The sequence below is a fragment of the Mercenaria mercenaria genome, chromosome 13, assembly GCF_021730395.1.
Source record: "Mercenaria mercenaria strain notata chromosome 13, MADL_Memer_1, whole genome shotgun sequence".
NCBI lineage: Eukaryota > Metazoa > Mollusca > Bivalvia > Venerida > Veneridae > Mercenaria > Mercenaria mercenaria.
The window spans coordinates 39118863-39144890 of record NC_069373.1 but is presented as its reverse complement, the minus strand read 5'-3'; the positions used below and the strand labels follow the sequence as shown (position 1 = coordinate 39144890).

The 26028-nt window shown below is 36.1% G+C and overlaps 1 protein-coding gene across 3 annotated transcripts in view; it reads left to right on the top strand.

Annotated features, from left to right (window-relative positions):
* Positions 1–26028, top strand: part of LOC123528711 (uncharacterized) — an 84022-nt gene that overhangs the window by 40297 nt on the left and 17697 nt on the right. For 2 of the 3 annotated variants that reach the window (XM_053521595.1, XM_053521594.1), the window contains 4 exons: positions 2945–3113; positions 3409–3538; positions 6472–6684; positions 7078–12780. In XM_053521595.1, coding sequence (XP_053377570.1) covers positions 2945–3113; positions 3409–3538; positions 6472–6684; positions 7078–7218 — 653 coding nt within the window. In that variant the 3' untranslated portion in view covers positions 7219–12780. Of the gene's footprint in view, positions 1–2944; positions 3114–3408; positions 3539–6471; positions 6685–7077; positions 12781–25316; positions 25399–26028 lie in introns of those variants that run through there. The other variant, XR_008366751.1, reaches the window with a different exon arrangement.

Here is a 26028-nt window from a genome sequence, read left to right as displayed (position 1 = left end):
ATCCATGACAGTGGTGGGGAGTGGTGGGAGCATATAGATTTGGTCTTATCCGTTTGTACATCCGAAGTTCGTGACGCGCCTAGCTTGAAAAGTATTTGATACAAATTGATGAAACCTTGCATGAGTGTTTATCATGATATGTACTTGCGCACCTCCTATTTTTCGTCTGGCTCCGCCCCTATTTTCAGAGTTATGGCCCCTGAAATAGTCAAAAATGCACATTTTCACCTTGTGACATGCCTAGCTCAAAAAGTATTCGATATAAATTGATGAAACCTTGCATGAGTCTTAATCATGATATGAACTTGCGCACCTCCTATTTTTCATCTGGCTCCGCCCCCTATTTTTAGAGTTATGGCCCCTGAAATAGTCAAAAATGCACATTTTCACCTTGTGACATGTTTAGCTCAAAAAGTATTAGATATAGATACATGAAACCTTGCATGAGTCTTGATTATGATATGAACTTGCGCACCTCCTATTTTTCATCTGGCTTTGCCCCCTATTTTCAGAGTTATGGCCCATGCCCACCCGCTTAGCTCAGTGGGTAAGAGCATTGGTCTATGGATCTCGGGGTTGCGAGTTCGATCCTCAGGCGGGGCTTATGTTCTCCGTGACTATTTGATTAACGACATTGTGTCTGAAATCATTAGTCCTCCACCTCTGATTCATGTGGGGAAGTTGGCAGTTACTTGCGGAGAACAGGTTTGTACTGGTATAGAATCCAGGAATACTGGTTAGGTTAACTGCCCGCCGTTACATAACTGAAATACTGTTGAAAAACGGTGTTAAACCCAAAGCAAACAAACTGAAATAGTAAAAAATGCACATTTTCACCTTGTGACACGCCTAGCTCAAAAAGTGTTTGATATAGATTCATGAAACCTTGCATGAGTCTTAATCATGATATGAACTTGCGCACCTCCTTTTTTAGCTCATCTGATTTTTTGAAAAAAAATGATGAGTTATTGTCATCACTTGAGCGGTTGTCGGCGTCGGCGTCGGCGTCTGCGTCGGCGTTGCCTGGTTAAGTTTTATGTTTAGGTCAGCTTTTCTCCTAAACTATCAAAGCTATTGCTTTGAAACTTGGAATACTTGTTCACCATCATAAGCTGACCCTGTATAGCAAGAAACATAACTCCATCTTGATTTTTGCAAGATTTATGGCCCCTTTTGTACTTAGAAAATATCAGATTTCTTGGTTAAGTTTTATGTTTAGGTCAACTTTTCTCCTAAACTATCAAAGCTATTGCTTTGAAACTTGGAATACTTGTTCACCATCATAAGCAGAACCTGTACATCAAGAAACATAACTCCATCTTGCTTTTTGCAAGAATTATTGCCCCTTTTGGACTTAGAAAATCAGTTTTCTTGGTTAAGTTTTATGTTTAGGTCAGCTTTTCTCCTAAACTGTCAAAGCTATTGCTTTAAAACTTGCAACACTTGTTCACCATCATAAGTTGACCCTGTACAGCAAGAAACATGACTCCATCCTGATTTTTGCAAGATTTATGGCCCCTTTTGGACTTAGAAAATATCAGATTTCTTGGTTAAGTTTTATGTTTAGGTCAACTTTTTCTCTTAAACTATCAAAGCTATTGCTTTGAAACTTGCAACACTTGTTCACCATCATAAGCTGACCCTGTACAGCAAGCAACATAACTCCATCCTGCTTTTTGCAATAATTATTGCCCCTTTTGGACTTAGAAAATCATTTTCTTGGTTGAGTATTATGTTTAAGTCAACTTTTCTCATAAACTATCAAAGCTATTGCTTTAAAACTTGCAACAGTTTTTCACCATCATAAGTGGACACTGAACATCAAGAAACATAACTCTATCCTGCTTTTTTGCAAGAATGATGGCCCTTTTTAGACTTAGAAAATCATGGGTAGGACAATATTTCTATTACACAAAAAAAAAATCAGATGAGCGTCAGCACCCGCAAGGCGGTGCTCTTGTTTCACTTGGGTCGGCCACCTATTTTCAGAGTTATGGCCCCTGAAATAGTCAAAAATGCACATGTTCACCTTGTAACATGCCTAGCTCAAAAAGTATTTGATATAGATTCATGAAAAACTTGCATGAGTCTTAATCATGATATGAACTTGCGCACCTCCTATTTTTCATTTGGGTCCGCCCCCTATTTTTAGAGTTATGGCCCCTGAAATAGTCAAAAATACACATTTTCACCTTGTGATGCACCTAGCTCAAAAAGTATTTAATATAAATGGTTGAAAACATGCATAAGTCTTTATCATGATATAAACTTGCACACCTCTAATTTTTTGGCTGGCTCCACCCCCTATTTTTAAAGTTATGGCCCCTGAAATAGTAAAAAAAATGCACTTATTCACCTAGTTGTGTGCCTAGCTCAAAAAGTATCAGATGTGAATTCAGGAAACCTTGCTGGAGTCTTTATCGTGATGTGAACTTGCACACTTGGCATTCCTCTTGAGAATCTTAGCTCTTATTACAGAGTTATGGCCCGTGAAATAACCAAAATAGTGGATTTTTTGTTTGTGATGCTCATAGCTCAAAAAGTAAAGGGCCTAGAATAATGAATCCTTTTCATAAAATGATTGTTGAGGCTATACCCCATTAAGACTGCAAACATTTAAATTATTGGCTCTCATTTATGACAAATGTACCAGTGGGGGGCACATCCTGTGTCCTACAGACACATTCTAGTTCTATCAAATACAAAGAAAATGGTTTCAAATTTTCAGACTGATACCACACTAGGAAAAGACAGACCTAAAAAAGCAGAATTACTTCAAACCTAATTTAAAAAAGAAGCATCAACATAATGTTTAAGACAGTAAAATTGACAAATGTATGATTTTGTTAATGAATATAAAAGCCTGCACCATAGTTGAAAAGTATTGTAGCATGTTGTTGTTATATTTTTCCATTGCTTAAATTATGTTTTCTTACCTGACTAGGTGGGTTATGGTTAGACGTTGCCAAGGAACCCAATGTTTGGATAGCTATGGGATGTCATCCAAAAATGGCTACAGACTTCACAGCTGCAGCTGAGTTAGGGTTGAAGAAATGTCTACGTCACAGCAAGTGTATAGCCCTGGGAGAAATAGGACTAGATTACTCTGGAACGTAAGTGAAATAAAACGTCTTAACTGTTGACATAGTAAAACTGAATTAATACACATGATATTTTCATATGTAATATGCAGTTATTTCAGACTCACTAAAATAAACTGGGATTTGGTAAGACTTAACTGTATATCTCTCCTTACTCTTCACTATGAAAAAAAAACAAAACTACACTCTTGGCAGAGCAAAACCTTAAGTGGTGACTTGTCTTACAGATACCTTGTGTTAAAACTGTTTGGATAATTTTCAGTGGAAGTGAAATTTGGTAAATTGAACGGGACAATGCATATTGTAGGTTTTATCAGCATGCGGAGGTACAGAAACAAGTGTTCCGTCGACAGCTAAAGATGGCTTTAGATCTAGAGAAGGTTCTTGTTATACATTGTAGACAGGCAGAAAGTGACTGTCTCGAAATTATGAAAGAGGTAAATACTATTCTAGTTAAACTTTTGTTGAAGGTATGTGCCTTAATATACTGTGGCTTCAAACAGAAAACACTTCCTGAACCACTTGATAGATGTTCAACAATCTGCAAGAACCACGCTTGCTTGAATCTTTTCAGTCAGGTGGAAACAAGGTTGATTTGTTTTCTTCAGATTAATCTTATACTTTTGATCGGTAATATAACATGACGGAATCAGAAGGGAACTATTGTTTTCAAAGTCACATGTACAGCTGAGGCGAAAGCTGAGTGGTGACATTCTGTTTCGAGGGTTGACAATATCAGTGTCACACACGCTGCCATATGATATTTATTTTATTATACCCAACAAAATTAAGTACATAAAAAAGTTTAAAATATGTGTTTAATTCTTTTGTTTTTCTTTCTGACAGTTACTGAATCGCCTGTGTACACATTGAATAGTGACGTCACTACTATATGTGTGCAAGGGAGGCAATCATTTCATGATTTGGCTAAAAAATTGAAGCAGTTATTTGCCCTTATATGACATTCAAAATATCAGCGTGGTCACATGACCTGACAGTCACTTCCGCTTGGTCACGTGTCAAAAATATTGAAAATGTTTTTGATAGTCAAAATATCTCTTTCTCGGGTAATGGGATTTTATCATTGTAGACAAAAATGAGGTATAATAATGTGTGTGTAGTATTCTGGTTGTTTCAAGGTAAAGGGACCCGCCCGCTAAGGCTCAGTAGGTAGAGCGTTGGTCTACTGATCGTGGGGTCGTGAGTTCGATTCTTGGGCGGGGCATATGTTCTCCGTGACGATTTGATAAACAACGTGTCTGAAATCATTCGTCCTCTGCCTCGGATTCATGTGGGGAAGTTGGCAGTTACTTGCGGAGAACAGGTTTGTACTGGTACAGAATTTAACTGCCCGCCGTTACATGACTGAAATACTGCTGAAAAATGGTGTTAACCCCAACACAAACAAACAAACAAGATAAAGGGATATAATATGTCAGCAGTTAAAAGTTCAGCTTTTTAGCACACCTGAAGTTATTACTAGTATATGTGGATGGACAGGCTTCCATTGTTGATTATTCGACATGGCATAATAATCTTCTTCTGTGAAACTACTGGTCACAATTACACCAAGCATGGTCTGTGTCATATCTTAAAATGACTTTTCTGGAGGATCTTAATTATACCCCCACCAAACATGTTTGAGGGGGGTATATAGGAGTCAGTTTTGTCGCATCACGTCGCGTCCCGTCGCGTCCCGAAATCTATTATCTCAGTTATTACCAAATGGATTTGATTCAAACTTAAAATACATGTTCCACCTTATCACCCACATCATGTGACACAAGGTGCATAACTCTTGACACCAAGTTTTCATGAATTATGTCCCCTTTTACTTAGAATTTAAGGTTAATTTTGTTGTATTTTCACTATATCTCAGTTATTACTAAATGGATTTGATTCAAACTTAAAATAGATGTTCCACCTCATCACCCACATCATGTGACACAAGGTGCATAACTCTGACGCCATTTTTTTATGAATTATGCCCCTTTTTACTTAGAATTTAAGGTTGATTTTGATGTATTTTCACTATATCTCAGTTACTACTGAATGGATTTGATTCAAACTTAAAATAAATGTTCCACCTCATCACCCACATCATGTGCCCACATCATGTGACACAAGGTGCATAACTCTTACACCTAGTTTTCATGAATTATGTCCCCTTTTACTTAGAATTTAGGTTAATTTTGTTGTATTTTCACTATATCTCAGTTATTACTAAATGGAACTGATTCAAACTTAAAATAGTTGTTCCACCTCATCACCCAGATGATGTGACATAAGATGCTTAACTCTGACATAAATTTTTTATGAATTATGTCCCCTTTTACTTTAAATTTAAGGTTGATTTTGATGTAATTTCACTATATCTCAATTATTACAAAATGGATTTGATTCAAACATAAAATAGATGTTCCACCTCATCACCCACATCATGTGACACAAGGTGCATAACTCTGACACCAATTTTTCATGAATTATGCCCCTTTTTACTTAGAATTTAAGGTTAATTTTGATGTATTTTCACAATATCTCAGTTACTACTGAATGGATTTGATTCAGACTTAAAATAGATGTTCCACCTCATCACCCACATCATGTGACACAAGATGCATAACTCTGACACTAATTTTTCTTGAATTGTGTCCCCTTTTACCTAGAATTTAAAGGTTAATTTTGATGTATTTTCACTTTATCTCATTCTGATTGGCTTAGAGCCAAAGAGAAGTAACTTTTTTTTAACTTTTGTACTGAGTTTCTTCCCCTTAAATTCCAGGAATTAGTCTATTTTTAGATTTTCAATATTTTAGGTATTTTTCTAACTTTTTTATTGTAAGTCCTATGAAAAAAGTAAAAACATTTTTCTGTGGTAACATGGGTCAGTAAGACACTTTTTTGTATTCACTTTTAGTGTATCTCTAATATTAGAGATTTAATATATTTACTAGTATTACTATACTAGTATTATACTAGTATTACTTATATGTGGAAGCCCAGGATGAAGTACTCCGAAGTATTTTTAAGATTTCTTATGGTTGCCATTCTTCTGTGACAAGACCGTATGGTGGGGGTATGAGTCACTCCTGTGACAGTTCTAGTTAAATTTGGTCTGTGGCATCCTTGTAAGGACCTTTCACATTTGTTCAAAATTGGGGCACTTGACCAGTTTTATGTTTCTGTATCAAACACAATTGTTACTAGTTGTGATTCTGTGTGTCATACATATATTTGAGGCTAAATAGTCTGTTTCAGGTGATCAACTTAGAGCCATATTGCCCTCTTGTTATAGTTGCTTCCCTTCGTCTTATTTTTGCATAGACATAATCTTTTATTGTATGTTTCATATATATTTTCTTTCTCACAGATGGTACCAAGAAATTGGAAAATACACTGTCACTGTTTCACCAATGAGTACAAGAATGCCAAACTGTGGATAGATGCATTCCCAAACTTGTTCATTGGAGTTACTCCCCTTGTCACATACAGAACAGCCAAGCCAACTCATGATCTGGCTCGTAACATTCCTATCAACAAACTGTTGCTCGAGACAGATGCTCCATACTTCGTACCAAGATGTGTAAGAATTTTTGATCGCTGAAAATTGATATAGATTAATTTTGATCAAGAATTGGTAAAAATATTTTTAAAAGGCTATTAAAAGTTTCTACCTATATCTACTTTTTCTTCGTAGCTAGCCTGATCAGGTCTAAAGGTAATGTGTTGCCATTTCCTTGCAGAGAAAAGGTATGTACTGAAAATCAAGGTAAACATTGCTGCCTTACACAACTGAAATACTTTAGAAAAGAAATGGGGTTTAAATTCCTATATATTAAAATGCATGCAGTGGTATGTTTTCTGACCTACCAATTGTAAGTGGACAGTGATTGATTGTGGCAGGGTTCTGGTGTTTTCGTATTGCTATTTTAATCTTCTAGATGTAATTTGATGGAGTTTTTATTAACATTTGTAGATACCAAAAGAGGACCTTCCATTGTCAAACCCTGGATTGGCAGTAACGGTAGCAAAGGAGATAGCTCAGTACCAGGAACTTACTGTGGCAGCAGTGCTAAGACAGTGCCGGCTGAACACAAAGTTCATGTATGGTATATAGTGCTTTACCAGTAGGATGCAGGATACATGATAACACGCCAGCTTACTGCATGGTATATATAGACAATTACGAAGCAGTTTTTCATGTCTATGAAATATGGAGCGTAGTGATAACATCCGAGAACAGATATTCCATATTTAACTTTAAGAGGGAAAATTAGGTAACTTGACAGAAATAAGTATTTGTGGTAAAGTTAATGTATATAAGTTGTAAGAGTAATCTATGGTCAAAAGTCATAAAGTGAAATAATTGTGTGGTAATTTTTGGTGCAGTATGACATTCAGTTTTGAAAAAAAAAACACTGATAAATATGTTATTGTTGGTTTAAAGAAAATGTTAAATTGAAAGACCATGACTTTTTCCGAAGTTTGTTCTTTATTATTTATATTGCATAGTATACTTGCATTAAAGTTAATTTTTTGCATCATTTGAAAGAAATGAAAACAAGTTATAGGACCAAAAAAATCCAGTAAGTACCAATATTTTTACATGGCACAAGTATATATCTAAAATAGGTTTCCTACTTGTGACATGCTTTGGAAAATTCACATTTAAACTAGATTGCTTACTGAACATATTTGAAAAGTGTGTGTCAATTTTCTTTAACCCTTCTTTTGCAAGCATCAGATTTAACATTAAAAGTATAAGATACTGCTTTCACACTGCTCTATGGAAATAATTTTCTCCAGATAATGTAAATAAATGTTTTCGAAAATGTGAATGGAAGATTGACATTTTGCTGTCTTGGAAAAATTGTGGGATAAGACATTTGAGCTGCACCATGAGAAAACCAACATAGTGCGTTGGATGGATTCAGACTAGCCTGCACAACCGCGCAGTCTGGTCAGGATCCATGCTGTTCGCTAACAGTTTCTCTAATTGCAATAGGCTTTGAAAGCGTACAGCATGGATCCTGACCAGACTGCGCAATGCGCAGGCTGGTCAGGATCCATGCTGGTCGCAAACGTTCTATGTTGGTTTTCTCATGGCGCGGCTCATTTCTTTCTTTCGTGAAAGTGAAGTTCTCATAAATATAATTTGTATTTACAATTTAATCTTAAGAATATATTTCTAATAATTTGATTTGAATTTGTTACTTGTAAAATTTCCTGTGCAATGATTTAACAAAGTTACAATGGAAAAAAAAAAAACACAAGAAAACTGACTGTACATGTGATGGTGAAAATGTATTTAATGATATGTGCTATGTTTCTGGTTTTAATGGAAATGCTTGGAAAAAGTGGTCGAAAGTCAAAAATGTACTGTGGTTTTGCATTTTTGTCACAATAAAAGGGTGATATACTTGGAATTTAATATATTTTAGTTGTTCAAGTAACATAATATAGTCAGTACTTTAGTTATTAATTCTAGTCATGTTTGTTTTAATTGTCTGATTTTCAACTGAGAAGTTACTTCTTTTTTTCTTTTTTTTGATGTTTTCATATATTTAATTTTAGATGCGAAACTGTACTTCACATGCTTTAAAGATACTTGGGAGTTGTTAATATGCCATGATTAGATTGATATAGACCCATCATATGTATTGTTGTCTCTCATTTGAACTTTGTCTCGGATTTTAAAAATAATTCAAATCCATGTAAAATAATTGGTAGGTTTCTTTTACAATCTCTTTAATGTGGTTCAAAATCTTTCTTTTTTTTCTCCTAATTTTAGGGTCTTATATCAGCATTTTAGCAATTAGTGAACTCTTTGGTACAAGGGCTGTGCATGCAACTTTTAAAAAGTCAATGGATAATTAACTAGAAATAGATTTAAATGGCTTTACAATTGATGTAGGAGTTAATATAGATTGAAGAGGTGTGTTCATAGGAGTCATGTCTAGGCAAGATTTTGTGCAGGGCTTCGGAAATTTGCCGGTTTGTCGGTTTTGGACCGATTTTTGACTTTTCAGACCGATTCGTGAAGTGAAAAAAAACGAAAAAAATCGGTCCCGTAAAAATGGAGAAAAGTATAAATTTCGGTTTGATATCTCAATACACGATCACCTGCCAAGTAGGAAATTGTTGGTCTCACCTTCAGATAATCAATAAACGTGTCAATCGGTCTGGTTGTCACTTTGATAATCGGTCCGTAATTAGCGCGTGACACAATCAGTGCTCGCGCGGCACATCCTTTAATGTTTGCAGACAGCCGACTGCGGTGTATTTAACATTTTTGACTGGTTTCCTAACATTTCTGACTGGTTTCCTAACGTTTCTGACTGGATCCAAATCATTTCGACGGGGATCCACTTCTTTTATTTAGGATCCGACGGATGGTTTATTTCAAAAGGCTATGTTTGATCACGGTAACAAACAAATGGTCGCTGCATTTAATCAAAGAGCTATAATTGTACATTATAGGTCTTTGATTTAATGAGACATCACACGGAAAACCGATAAAAATAATTTTTATAATTACTTGATTTGAAAAAATTACATGTTTCATTTGTTGGGGCTCTAGTTGAAACAAATGCAGAAAATCGTCTTTGCAACCCGACTGTACAAAAAAGAAAAAAAAATGGACGGGCAACCACGAATGATAAAGAAAACCGGAGTGGCACTGTTTATCAAATCGGTCTTTTAAAAAACGTTTCAAAATGAAATTTTGTTTACATCAGAAGAGAACATATAACTTTATAAAATGTAGTTGCTTGTTGAAGTACAACGTAAGTGAAATGAAATATCCGTGGCCAACCCGCGTGACGTTTTGGCACTATACATGCGGGAAATTCGATCTCAGCGTTCAAATAACGTACACATTCGGTCCGCGGCAGAGTATTCTTTAAATACTGAGGCTGTTTAGCAGAGAATATGTGTCGTGTAACTCACTTTGACGCATTGTATTTTATAGAATTCCGTCAAAGAATGAGGAAACATCACAAAGTATCTGCCGTGTATACGGTATCGAAGTCACGTGCATTGGCTTTTAGTCTAGTTACGCACACGGTGTCAATGCCTCGTATTAATCTCGTGAAAACATCGAAATTTAAACAAAGTAACGATCACACATAACACTGAATAACTGTCTTCATTGTATGGTAACGCGCGGTGACTGGTAACTCAGTTTTAATGCATAACATGCTTATTTCTTTACCCTATCACGTTTTACAAAATATGTAATATTGGGAATGCGGTTGGTGGGGTAGCGCCGATGTCAGGATTTTCGTTTCGGACCGATTGAGTTATCAAAATTTCCGGAGCCCTGATTTTGTGTAAGTGAAAAATTTAGTGCTTAATTTTAGAACTTTTGTTTTTTGCTCACCTGTCACATAGTGACAAGGTGAGCTTTTGTGACCACCCTTCGTCAGTCTGAGCGTCTGTCAAAAATTTCTTGTCTGCACGATAGTGGTTTCATTTATGATTTTATTTTAACCAAACTTGCACACAACTTGTATCACCGTAAGGTCTCGGTTCCTTTCTTGAACTGGCCAGATCCCATTATGGGTTCCAGAGTTATGGCCCCTGAAAGGACCAAAATTAACTATTTTGACCTTGTCTGCACAATAGCAGGTTTATTTTATGATCTGATCATCAAGACCAACATTCTGACTAAATTTCATAAATCTTGTCTGCACAATAGCAGCTTCATTTATGATTTGAATTTAATTAAACTTGCACAAAACTTGTATCACCATAAGATCTTGGTTCCTTTCTTGAACCAGCCAGATCATATAATGGGTTCCAGAGTTATGGCCCCTGAAAGGGCCAAAATTAGCTGTTTTGACCTTGTCTGCGCAATAATAATTTTGTTTGAAGTAACTTTAAGAAAATTTCAACTATATTTCCTCATAATTCTTTTGATTGTTCTTGATCATGATTTTTAGCTCATCTGATTTTTTGAAAAAAATTGATGAGTTATTGTCATCACTTGAGCGGTTGTTGGCGTCGGCGTCAGCGTTGCCTGGTTAAGTTTTATGTTTAGGTCAGCTTTTCTCCTAAACCATCAAAGCTATTGCTTTGAAACTTGGAATACTTGTTCACCATCATAAGCTGACCCTGTATAGCAAGAAACATAACTCCATCTTGCTTTTTGCAAGATTTATGGCCCCTTTTGTACTTAGAAAATATCAGATTTCTTGGTTAAGTTTTATGTTTAGGTCAGCTTTTCTCCTAAACTATCAAAGCTATTGCTTTGAAACTTGGAATACTTGTTCACCATCATAAGCTGACCCTGTACATCAAGAAACATAACTCCATCTTGCTTTTTGCAAGATTTATTGCCCCTTTTGGACTTAGAAAATCAGTTTTCTTGGTTAAGTTTTATGTTTAGGTCAGCTTTTATCCTAAACTATCAAAGCTATTGCTTTAAAACTTGCAACACTTGTTCACCATCATAAGTAGACCCTGTACAGCAAGAAACATAACTCCATCCTGCTTTTTGCAAGATTTATGGCCCCTTTTGGACTTGAAGGTTAAAGGTTTTTGGCAACCTTTGTTTTTCTGTCATATCTTTGTTACTGTTGCTTATATCTTACTGTAACTTCACATAAACATTATTCAGCATACAAGCAAAGTATGTGCAGGGGCTGGGCCCATTATATCCAAGGTCAAGATCACCAAGTTATTATACTTGGAATTATTTTCGTGTTAAATTTTTTCGAAAGCTTCGTTTATAAACATATCTATGGTACTTCAAAAGATAATGACTTGAAATTAAAATTATTTCTTTATAATCATCATCTGCATGTGTGGTTACAAACCCCATAACTCTAATTGTATTTTTGACAGAATTATGCCCCTTTCATACTTAAAGTTTTTTTGGCAATCTTTGCTTTCTGGATATAACTTTAGTACAGTAAAAGATAATGACTTGAAACTTAAAATGTATCTTTATCATCATCATCTGCATGTGTGGTAACAATCCCCATAACTCTGATTTGTATTTTTGACCAAATTATGCTCCTTTCATATTTAAATTTTTTGACAAACTTCGTTTTCTGGACAACTTTGGTACTATATAAGATAATGACTTGAAACTCAAAATATATCTTTATCATCATTATCATCATCTTGGTGTATCTTCCTTTCGAAGTAGAGGTCTCTTATTGAGACATTAATTCATTTTACTGCCGAATGGCCGAATAGTGGAGTGCGCTGTCTTAAGGACAGCTCTTGTTATTCTTCATAAATGTAAAAAGTAAAACAATTCTTTTAGCAGTGTTATAAATATGTGGGAATAATGTATGGTGAACTTCAACTGGGTATGCAATTGTATAATACTTTTATCTGATATAGTCAAGTTTATGATGTGACAAAACAAGTAGAAATATCTGGCTTTTATAATCTACTTCATAGACTGTTGATTGCCTTACATTTACAGTCTGTTCGATAACTAGTGATTCTTATTATTTGTCTTAGTTTGGAAGTTTGATGTTATTTTTAAAAAAAAAAAAAGGTTGTGAAAATACTCATTCCTATCATCAGTATTAATGTATTTTGGCCAAGTATTTTACATAACTGTTTTTTGTGTTCAGTTAAATAAATAATTTCAAGAAAATAAATTTTTTATGATTTTGTTCTTTTTTCCCCGTATTAACTGCCTACCAGTCTTTGACATAGCATGTATATTGGACTTCATCTGTCAATATTTTGTGTCGGCTCAGCAAAAATATGAAATCAAGGGTCAGTTTTTGAATAACTAAGCACACTTAAGACAATCTGTCAAAGGTCTGTCTGTCTCTATATAGTATATGATGGTTGTGTCTGCTGTGCAACTTCCAGTCAAACCTATGCTAAACACCAGCATGTACATACAGTCCAATCTGTGCTAAAGACTGCCTCCCAGTAAACACCACTATGTATATACAGTCCAGTCTGTGCTAAAGACCACCTCTCAGTAAACACCACTATGTATATACAGTCCAATCTGTGCTAAAGACAAATTTACAGTAAACACTACCGTGTGTATACAGTCCAGTCTAAAGACTGCCTCCCAATAATAGCCACTAAGTATATGGAGTCCAATCTGTGCTCTAGACGGTGCCCCAGTAAGGACCAAAATGTATATACAGTCCAATCTGTGCTAAAGACCAATTCTCAGTAAACACCACTGTGTGTATGCAGTCCAGTCTAAAGACTGCCTCCAAGTATAAGCCACTATGTATATGGAGTCCAATCTGTGCTATAGACCACCTCCCAGTAAAAACCACTATGTATATACAGTCCTATCTATGCTAAAGACCACCTCCCAGTAAACACTACTATGTACATACAGTTAATCTAAAGACCGCCTCCCAGTAAGCACCACTATGTACTGTACATACAGTTAAAAGACTGCCTCCCAGTAAACACCACTTTGTGTATACAGTCCAATCTAAAGACTGCCTCCCAGTAAAAACCACTATGTGTATACAGTTCAATCTAAAGACCGCCTTCAGTAAACACCACTATGTGTATACAGTTCAATCTAAAGACTGCCTCCCAGTAAACACCACTATGTATATACAGTCCAATCTAAAGACTGCCTTCCAGTAAACACTACTATGTATATACAGTTCAATCTAAAGACCGCCTTCAGTAAACACCACTATGTGTATACAGTTCAATCTAAAGACTGTCTCCCAGTAAATACTACTATGTATATACAGTTCAATCTAAAGACTGCCTCCCAGTAAACACTACTATGTGTATACAGTTCAGTCTAAAGACCGCCTTCAGTAAACACCACTATGTGTATACAGTTCAGTCTAAAGACCGCCTCCCAGTAATCACCACTATGTGTATACAGTCCAATCTAAAGACCGCCTCCCAGTAAACACCACTATGTGTATACAGTCCAATCTAAAGACTGCCTCCCAGTAAACACCACTATGTATATACAGTCCAATCTATATATACAGTCCAATCTAAAGACTGCCTTCCAGTAAACACCACTATGTATATACAGTCCAATCTAAAGACTGCCTCCCAATAAACACCACTGTTTCTATACAGTCCAATCTAAAGACTGCCTCCCAGTAAACACCACTATGTGTATACAGTCCAATCTAAAGACTGCCTCCCAGTAAACACCACTATGTGTATACAGTCCAATCTAAAGACCTTCTCCCAGCAAACACCACTATGTGTATACAGTTCAATCTAAAGACTGCCTCCCAGTAAACACCACTATGTGTATACAGTCCAACTTAAAGACTGCCTTCCAGTAAACACCACTATGTGTATACAGTTCAATCTAAAGACTGCCTTCAGTAAACACCACTATGTGTATACAGTTCAATCTAAAGACTGCCTCCCAGTAAACACCACTATGTGTATACAGTCCAATCTAAAGACTGCCTTCCAGTAAACACTTTTATGTATATACAGTTCAATCTAAAGACAGCCTTCAGTAAACACTATGTGTATACAGTTCAATCTAAAGACCGTCTTCAGTAAACACCACTATGTATATACAGTTCAATCTAAAGACCGCCTTCAGTAAACACTGTGTATACAGTTCAATCTAAAGACCGCCTTCAGTAAACACCACTATGTATATACAGTTCAGTCTAAAGACTGCCTCCCAGTTAACACCACTATGTATATACAGTTCAATCTAAAGACTGCCTTCCAGTAAACATCACAATGTGTATACAGTTCAGTCTAAAGACTGCCTCCCAGTAAACATGCCAGGTCATTACTTACGATCAATATATACAGATGATCCAGTGCTAAGGTTCTCCAAATAAACACTACCATGTATTTACATTCAACCCTGTGCTAAGGACCGCCTCCTAGTAAATACTACCATGTATATAAAGTTAACCCTGTGCTAAGGACCGCCTCCTAGTAAATACTACCATGTATATAAAGTTAACTCTGTGCTAAGGACCGCCTCCTTGTAAATACTACTATGTATATAAAGTTAACTCTGTGCTAAGGGCTGTCTCCTAGTAAACAATGGCATGTATATACAGTCAACCCTGTGCTAAAGGCCGCCTCTTAGTAAACACAAGTATGTGTATACAGTCGACCCTGTGCTAAGGGCCACCTAGTAAACACTAGTATGTATATACAGATTAGCACTGCCTCCTGATAAACTGTAGTATGTATATACAGTTAATCCTGTGCTAAGGACCGCCTCCCAGTAAACACTAGTATGTATATACAGTTCATCCTTTGCTAAGGACTGCCTTCCAGTAACACTACCATGTATATACAGTCAACCCTGTGCTAAGGACCGCCTCCCAGTAAAAACTAGTATGTATATATAGTCAACCCTGTGCTAAGGACCGCCTCCTAGTAAACCGTCAATCCTGTGCTAAGGACTACCTCCTAGTTAACACTAGTATGTATATACAGTCAACCCTGTGCTAAGGACCGCCTCTAGTAAACACTACTATGTATATAAAGTTAACTCTGTGCTAAGGACTGTCTCCTAGTAAAAATTGACCTTTGAGTTCCATTTGTGACCTTAACCTTTGACCTACCGACCTGGTTCATTTGCTCTGCATATCGTCCTATCGCCATCTACCAATGGGTCAGGTTTGAAGTCAATATCTTGAATGGTTATTGAGTTATGCTCCGGACACAAAGTAGGACGGACGGATGGACAGACAGACGTACAGATGCACGCGCCAACACATAAATAAAATAAGGAAATCTGAGATAAAGACTTGCTCTGTTTCATAATTGTATAAAATGATTTTTTTTTTTTCGTAAAATATTGGGCATTTGTGATTTGCATAAAATACTGTACAGTGTTTTCTTAGAAGACTCCTCTATCATTTAACAGTTATTATCCTTTTTCTGAGCGACGTATGGTCATGAAACCAATTACCTAGTAAGAAATGGAAAATCTTCATATCTGTTTTGAGAGATAATACATGTATACATAAACAAATTCAAACATTTGCATAATGGTAGGGTGACTTCAGCCAAGAAAGTCTACTATTTCTGGGGTAACATGATTTTTAACAAGGCGTGTTATATACTGAAATGTTCGTAAAAGTTTGTAGATTCTGAAAGTGTTGGCATAAATTGGCATAAATGGTGGCGAGCTGAGAAATCCAAGATGGCGTCCACGATGGCTGCCATAAGATGTAAAAGGTGCTTTTTGTAAAAATAAGGTTTTCTTCATTCACTTTTGATGAAATAAACTGCTGGCATGCATTGTTTTCTAGAATTATTGCAACACACCTTTCATGAATTGTAAAACTGCTCACTGGGTAGTGTTCTCAGCACTGTGAGTACTGCTCACTGACTGGTGTTCACTGGGTAGTGTTCACAGCACGGTGAGTATTGCCCACTGAGTAGTGTTCACATTTCCGTGAGTACTGCTCATTGAGTAGTATTCACGGGACTGTGAGTAGTGTTCACGGCACGGTGAGTTCAGCTCACTGAGTAGCGTTAATGGCACTGTGAGTACTGATCACTGAGTAGTGTTCATGGTGCTGTGAGTACTGCTCACTGAGTAGTATTTATGACACGGTGAGTACTACTCACTGAAGAGTGTTCACGGCACCGTGAGTACTGCTCACTGAGTAGTGTTCACATTGCTGTGAGTACTGCTCACTGAGTAGGATTTATGGCACGGTGAGTACTGCTCACTGAAGAGTGTTCACGGCATCGTGAGAACTGGTCACTGAGTTGTGTTCACGGCACTGTGAGTACTAATCACTGAGTAGTATTTATGACGGGGTGAGTACTGCTCACTGAAGAGTGTTCACGGCACTGTGAGTACTGCTCACTGAGTAGTGTTCACATTGCTGTGAGTACTGCTCACTGAGAAGTATTCATGGTACTGTGAGTACTGCTCATTGAGTAGTGTTCACAGTACCCGTGAATACTACTCCGACCAAGTGTTGTGTTTCTAGATGTACTCAGTATATATACGACACGGCTTAACTCGGCTAACAGTTGAAAGACTAGGCAAATAATGCTATAACAACTTTTCATAAATGTTACTTAAGTGCAAAAATTGAGTTAATTTTCCCTTTAAGATTAAAATTGAGCTTCACACAGCGTATGCCTGTAAAATGCAAGACGTGCAGCGTAACCGTGAGCTACTGTTTGTTCAGTCTAGTCTATTGTGAAACCATAATCAGAAGTGGGCCAGTTATTCAACATAATTATTCAACATTATTTGGTGAAATTGTCCTCTGATGCATATCCATTTTCATTTAATTTTTCTCTTTAGGAGGCCTGTCAATGCAAGAATGGTCTAAGTCAATAAACTAAAACCATGCAATTCACAGCAGAAGTGTATGGTGGCATATTTCTGCCAACCACATATCCACTTATTTATGTAGACAGATTTCTCTAAAAATGTCACATATCCAGTTATTATCTGGCAAGTGGCAAAATTGCGTGTTATCCAGATAATTATGTTAACAGGACAAAACTGCCTGTTAGTGCCCACTTCCGCCATCCACATATTCATATAAATAAGTGGTTATTGTGAAAGTTTTCTTGATATCCAGTTAGTATTTGTACCAAAATAAGCGATTAACGGTTAGACTTTTCATCCCCTATACGGAATTGTTACGGTATAGAACTTGAATATTGAAACGTGGAAAAAATGTATAGGCAGCCGCGTAGCTCAGTCGGTACAGCATTGGAATGGTATTTCGAGGCCCTGGGTTCGAGTACCGATCTGGCTGCACATTTTTCTCATCCTGTGCCATTTGACGCCCAACGTGGGGCCTTGACGGCATTACACTGGTTAGTCTCCAATGCCTGTAATTGCTTGATTTATAAAGTACCCGCTGAAATTCGAGAACGAATTTCAAAATGGTGGGGAAATATGTCACGGTATAGAACTTGATTATAGAAATGGGGAGAAAATGTGTAGGCGGTCCTGTAGCTCAGTCTGTAGATTATCGGAACAGTATTCCGAGGCCCCCGGTTCGAGTCTCGGTCTGACTTCACATTTTTCTCAGCCTGTGACAGAATGAGTGTATATCCACCTCATCCCCTACCACCACCCCTAATGGTTTGTGCCTATAGATAGGATTTGGAATGATAAATTTGCATAATTTTTATGCCCCTTTATCATTTCATTTATTCCGTAATGATAGTGGACGATTACGGGATATTGCCAACCATAACTGACTAACTGACAAAAATCAATATACCTAGTTAACGTATGTGAATATGTGGATGGCAGTAGTGGGTTCTAACAAGCAGTTTTGTCCTATTAAGATATTTAAGTGGATAACAAGCAGTTTTCTCACTTGCCAGATAATAACTGAATAAGTGACATTTTTACGAAAAATTTCGAGATAAATAAGTGGATATGTGGTTGGCAGAAATATGCCACCATAGAAATGATCTAAATCTTTTCAAAACATTCAGCAATTAATCATCCAAAAATATAACTAACATCCTTATATCAATGACTCATTATATCATAAACAACATTGAACTATAATCGTCGAGTAGTCACTTTTTATTTGGTGCCAACAGTCCTGTGCAAACATGTACAGCCGTCGGTCATCCTCCTACATATGGAAGGAACTAGAAAGAGTCTGTATTGCATATGCCACATATTTATGTTGCAATACAGTTGAATACAACGCTGCAAATGATATATGAATGTCATTTTTAGCTCATCTGAGTATGAGTTATTGTCATCACTTGAGCGGTTGTCGGCGTTGGCGTCGGCGTTGCCTGGTTAAGTTTTATGTTTAGGTCAGCTTTTCTCCTAAACTATCAAAGCTATTGCTTTGAAACTTGGAATACTTGTTCACCATCATAAGCTGACCCTGTGTAGCAAGAAACATAACTCCATCTTGCTTTTTGCAAGATTTATGGCCCCTTTTATACTTAGAAAATATCAGATTTCTTGGTTAAGTTTTATGTTTAGGTAAACGTTTCTCCTAAACTATCAAAGCTATTGCTTTGAAACTTGGAATACTTGTTCACCATCATAAGCAGACCCTGTACATCAAGAAACATAACTCCATCTTGCTTTTTGTAAGAATTATTGCCCCTTTTGGACTTAGAAAATCAGTTTTCTTGGTTAAGTTTTATGTTTAGGTCAGCTTTATATCCCAAACTATCAAAGCTATTGCTTTGAAACTTGAAATACTTGTTCACCATCATAAGCTGACCCTGTATAGCAAGAAACATAACTCCATCTTGCTTTTTGCAAGATTTATGGCCCCTTTTATACTTAGAAAATATCAGATTTCTTGGTTAAGTTTTATGTTTAGGTCAACTTTTTCTCTTAAACTATCAAAGCTATTGCTTTGAAACTTGCAACACTTGTTCACCATCATAAGCTGACCCTGTACAGCAAGCAACATAACTCCATCCTGCTTTTTGCAATAATTATTGCCCCTTTTGGACTTAGAAAATATCAGATTTCTTGGTTAAGTTTTATGTTTAGGTCAACTTTTTCTCTTAAACTATCAAAGCTATTGCTTTGAAACATTGCAACACTTGTTCACCATCATAAGCTGACCCTGTACAGCAAGCATCATAACTCCATCCTGCTTTTTGCCCCTTTTGGACTTAGAAAATCATTTTCTTGGTTGAGTATTATGTTTAAGTCAACTTTTCTCATAAACTATCAAAGCTATTGCTTTAAAACTTGCAACAGTTTTTCACCATCATAAGTGGACACTGTACATCAAGAAACATAACTCTATCCTGCTTTTTGCAAGAATGATGGCCCTTTTTAGACTTAGAAAATCATAGGTAGGACAATATTTCTGTTACACAAAAAAAATCAGATGAGCGTCAGCAACCGCAAGGCGGTGCTCTTGTTATTACTTTCCTTTAATCTGTTTAGGTCATGTGTGATGATACAAAAAAAATATTCGAACTAGTCAGGAAGTATTGTGTAAATACAGTTCCCTGCATGTATACACATCTTTGAAATTGCCAAACTGTGATAATGAAATGCTCTAAGAATCATTTTAAAAAGGTCATTTAAAGACATTTTCCAAAAATAGTTTCTTTAAAGGGAGGTAATCACAAAATACGACTCCATTGATACTGCAGTTTAAAAGACCCAATGACCATAGGTGCATTTTTTCCCGAGGAATAGATGGAATGGTGCAATCGAATTGTAATATAGTCCAGGGCGTGACTGCGATTTACCACCCCTGTAATGCATATCATTGTAAGTTCTGACAAATTGCAATTATTATGTTTGAACAAAATGAATTTGAAATATTTGTGTTATACTGTCAGAACTTTTCTGCCAACATCGTTTTATCTTTTCTGTAAGTCTGACCTGGGAAGGGATGGACATAAATAATGTTGACAAAGTTAACTGTTGAAAATGTCTGGCGAATTCCAAATCATGAAGGTATTAGAATGAAGGCAAATGGCAAAGATATTACATTATTAAAATTGTTTATTGTCGCAAAACTCGTATTCACATCAAAGATGGAGAGCCCAGGCGCTCGTGATCTTTTTTTTACAGAAACATTGCGCATCATCATTAATTTAATTTGCTTGCCACTACTGTGTTCATCAGAATATTACTTCCTTCATTTTGAAAACAGATAATAATAGTAACTTGATAATGGGTCATTCCATGAGAAAACCTGACAGGATTTTTACACAAGAAATAGTTTAAAATACTGAAAACTCATTGTTTTTTCTTATGTTCATGCAGAAACTAGAAACCAGTATATAGTAACTAGACGAATTAGGGAACCATGTTAGGCTTTATTAAGCATAAAATACATTCTGCTTAACGTTCAACCAAGACTGCAGTAGTAAGATTGAAATTAGAATATGGATCAAGTATTTGAGACCCTTTAAATACCATCAGAAAGATATTGAGAGATAAGAAAATATTCAGAGGCAAGCTGCAAGATTCGTTACTAATAACTATTGTAAGGCACCGGGCACAGTCACAAATATCCTTACTGATCTCATCTGGCATACCAGGAAGGTCTAATACGTATCAGTTGTTCCAGGGCATACTTAACAAGACAGAAGAAAATATAATAGATTAGCATTCTTTCACAAAATGGTTTATAATCTTATTGATATCAATCTAAGTCAGTATCTTACACCATACACCAGGCAGTCTAGGCATTACCATCACCTAGCATATGACATACCAGCTACCACAGTAGATTATTACAAATTTTCATTTTTTTCCACGGACAGTTGTGCAATGGAACACACTTCCAGCGTATTAGTCAGTATTGAATCAATCCCCGGATTCAAATCAGCGCTGGCTGCATACATGCTCCAACCATAAATGTATTACGCTTGCTTTTATCCTGTTTTTCACCATACTAACATCTTCCTTTCTGCACAACATAGAATGTATGTACATTGGACTTAAGGTATTGCACAATTTTTATCACCAACTGCCAGTGAGTATAGGACCTACAATGTGGATTGAGTAGCTTGGAAAAGCCGTGGTCGTTCTTTCACTTTTAACCGCCCCGTCGCCCAACCCCCACGCATGGCAATAATGTTTCATCACTGAACGTTTGACATTATTATAAAAGAAGAAAGAAAAGAAGACCTCTGGTATGTGGGAATGTACATGTATATTTTAATTGGGAAGAACAATTTTGGGTTGATAAAATATATATGTAAATAGTCATTGATGGACGTAACTCATCTTCGAGCTCAGACTAAAGTAAAATGCACCAACTATCTTCTTGTTTCGCTTGAGCTCGCACCGTTAAAAAAGGTTTAAATTTGTGGTACACACAGCAACTATAAATGTAGCATGATACTATTTTGTAGTTGCATATAGTTACTTCCCCTTATGCATTTTTCACCATTTTCCGGGAAAGTTTGCCAAATGATCTGCTACCAAAATTGGCTTGATATCATTGAAATATAAATGAATAAATGATAACTTCAGTCTACATTATACTGGTAAGAGGAGGTATGTTTTGATGCGTGTCATTTGTCTGTTTGTGTTTTTTTCTTGTTCAAATTATTAGCGTTTATATATCTAAAACAATTCAGCTTCAGAGATGGTATATGCTGTTTTGGATCTCCGAACTGAAACGAACCCCGTATTGAAACTGAACCAGAAATCGTGCCAGAAGTCTGTCACGCTATAATTTCATCAAATCAAATACCACACACTCACCTGTTGATTTAATATATTTTTAATTCATTTGTCTTTTGATCTGTCATAAAATGAACAATACAACACCATTAATATTTGAAAACGAGTTATACATAGAAGTTTGAGGTCTCGGTAAAAGGTGAAAGATTTTGCACCGCTTTTCTTGACAGGTCTATAATTCTTGGAAGTATCTAGGGGTACGGTAGAGTCTGTTAGGGGTTTTCTAGGGGTACGGACCTCCTTTTTCTAGAGATTTAGGGTTATTTATATCTTAAATTTTGTTGAAAATGAAATAACAACAAAGTCTTAACCAGTCTTCACTTAAAACTTGGATCCAATTGGTTTACAGATACCAGTGTTCGTCCGATTGTTTACCTTCTCTTTCAAAACCTAAATAACCGAGGAACTCCAAATGAATACACTGTTCTGTGCCGATAGGAATTAGTTTGTTGTCAAATAAACTGTTGATAACAGCTAGATTAATGAATGAATCTATCCCTTAAATGAATTCTATTTGAAATTCAGCAAATGAATAAATAAATAAATAAATTAGGCATAATAATATGCACCAATCTTATCTATTTTGTTATTTAACAATGTACATTGTTGTATAATGATAATTGGCACGGAACTTTAATAATCAATTAAGCGACATTAAGTAAAAGAAACTGTTTGTGAAAACGTCCCATGTATCTCGTAACGGCTACCAAATGTGTGAAAAAACGTAAATACACTAAGGGCTAATTATCAATTAAAAATAGTTTTCCCCCAACATACTTAAAATTATTTTGTTTAATCTTTATATCTTTTTTTTTTCTGCCAGTTCGAAACTTTGTGATTTATTTGGTGTTCCTCGGTTATTTACGATCCGAAAGAAAATGCAACAAATCGGATGAATGTTGTTATCTGTAAACCATTTAGATCCAAGTTTAAGGAGAATTCTGATGAAATGTTATTTGTTATTTCATTTTCAACAAAATTTGAAATGTAAATGACCCTTAATCTCTAGAAAAACGGAGGTCTGTACCCCTAGAAAACCCCTAACAGGCTTGTCTGTCCAGAGGTACGGATCCGTACCTCTAGAATCTGATTCCTAGACACTTCCATAATTCTTCTTTTACTGATATATGGCTGGATATTCACTTAACTTGGCACATATATACTCCGTAAGAAGACTATAGAACAGTTGTTACAAAAACAAACTTTATAGAAAGAGGTTCACTTATCTCAAAATGGAGTATGTTTTTAGCTCATGTAGTGACAGGGTGAGCTTTTGTGATTGCATTTTGTCACAATTTCTTGTGAACATGATAGAGAGCACATTTTGCAATGGAATTTAATCAAACTTCCACACAACTTGTATTGGCATATCTTGGTTCCTTTAAAACTGGCCAGATCCCATCATGGGTTCCAGAGTTATGGCCCCTTGAAGGGCCAAAATTTGCTATTTTGGCTTTTGCAGAAATATAGAGACTTCATTTATGGTTTGATTTGATACCGCCTCGGTAGCCTAGTGGTAGAGCGTCCGCTTCAAGTGCGGGAGGTTATGGGTTCTATCCTCGGCCACGTCATACCAAAGACGAAAAAAATGGTACTAGTAGCTTCCTCACTTGGCGCTCAGTATTAAGAGGATAGTGATTAAGAGGTAGGACTGGTCAGCCTGGTGTCAGTATAATGTGACTGGATGGGGTATCATGCCTTGTGTCTACGGCGTGATATTCCAGTGAGGCAGCTCTATAAAGTTGGGCATTGTGCTCACTGCTACAAGTAGACACCGTCATTTGTATGACTGAAAAGTTGTTGAAAAAGACATTAAACCCGAACACGCACACAAACTTTAGCAACAATACATCTTGGATCCCATGATGAATACGTCTGATCCAATCATAGGTTTTGGAGTTACGGCCCCTAATTGACCCCTGAAAGAGCCATAATTTGTTAATTTTTACCTTGTGAACACGATAGAAGTGACATTTTACATTTGAATTTAACCACAATTATATACAATACTCGGTCAAATCAAAGGAAAGCTTATTAACACTCTTGAGGTCGCATTTATGACCCTATCGTTATGAAACTTGGTCAAGATATTTATCTTGATGATTCCTAGGCCAAGTTCGAAACTGGGTCATGTGGGGTCAAAAACTAGGGTCACCCGTTCAAATCAAAGGAAAAGCTTGTTAACACACTTGAGGCCACATTTATGACCCTATCTTCATGAAACTTGGTCAAAATGTTTATCTTGATGATTCCTAGGCCAAGTTCATTCTATTCCTGATTTAAGAAAATATCTGCAGCGTTCATATTTAAGCTTGCGTACTCGCGAGTACATTTTAAAAATGCACGTGACTTTTGCCCTGGAAGCATGCAAAATTTTTATGTTTACTTAGTATGCTTTCAATTTTTGGTGTACAATCCAAAAAATAACTAGTTGTTAATGTAAATAAAATTTCTATCAAAGACAGTTGAATAAAACTGAGTAAAGCTGATAATTTGTCTGTTGAAATTTGTTGCAGACTTGTGAAAATTGGCAATTGCTCAAAAGCTAAATTTTGCCCCTGAATCTGATGTAAATGAAAACATTTAGAATTACAGGTATTGGAAACCATAAAATTTTAATGATATTTTAAACAAACTTGACATTTTCAATATTGGCACAACTGTCGATCATAACAAAAAAAATGACCCTAAATTATTTGAAAGACGCTGGACTTATGGTCAAAATATATTTGTTTTACTTGATTGTGCTTGCATCTCAAAAATTTCCATTTGTTGTATTACCCATTTTCTCTAAAATCTGTGATTTCAGCAATATTCAGTGACATATTTTAATTAAAGAAAATGATTTTTCTGTATTAAAAATGATTTTAGTATGTTTTGATATACATTTTTCAGTTATCTTTCATTTGAAAATTTTTCAGTTTGTATAGGCCATATTAAGGCTTACTAGTAATTGAAACTTAGCTTTCCTTTTCCATAACCAGTTAGGGACTCCGTATTGACTAACAAGACTTCTCTCTCAGACTTTATTACTTTTTAATAAACAAGGTGTTGATATGAGATCCACATTTCAGACTAAGTTGTTCATTTTCTGTTTCTGTTTCTAATTTCAGTTTGTTAAGGAGTGGCAGAGAAGATGTAAAAAAAATTCTTTCCCCAGAAAGTAACAAAACAGAAATAGTTTATCTTTAAACAGTAAGTTTATTTATAAGTAAACAAAATTCAAACCATGAGATCAAAGAAAACTGATTGTGACATTTTGAATAAAACATGTGTGTGTCTAGATGATAAACATTTAACATGTGTAAAACAAACATAAATAAATAAGATAACACATAAAGAAGTAACATATCTACAGATTGGGTATGTATTCATACTCTCCAGTGAGGAAAGATAGTTGTCCTTTCATTTTGGAACAGTATCAGTTGACCAGTAAGTCTTGAAAGGTTAGCAGATACAGGGTAAATCAGTCTTTGAAGTTTTTAAGTTCAGAACAGTGTCAAAGACAGTTACCTGAACCTATAAACACTGCATATATGACACAACAGAAGACCTTCCCCAATGTTTAATGAAATTATTATGAGTCCAGCTCAGTTTAATATGATGCATATCGAGAAAATATTGCTTGTTTCTTCTGTTGTGTTTTAAGTCACACCAACATGATTCAAGTCAAGTGGCAATTTTCCACCTTTTAATGGTGGAGGAAAACCCTCAGATGCCCACGAAGGCATTACTAGTATTTAAGCTTATTGGGCCTCTTGCCTTGCATAAGCCAGCTAGATGCCTTTCTCACATGAGGACACAAGCAGGGCTCAGACATCCATA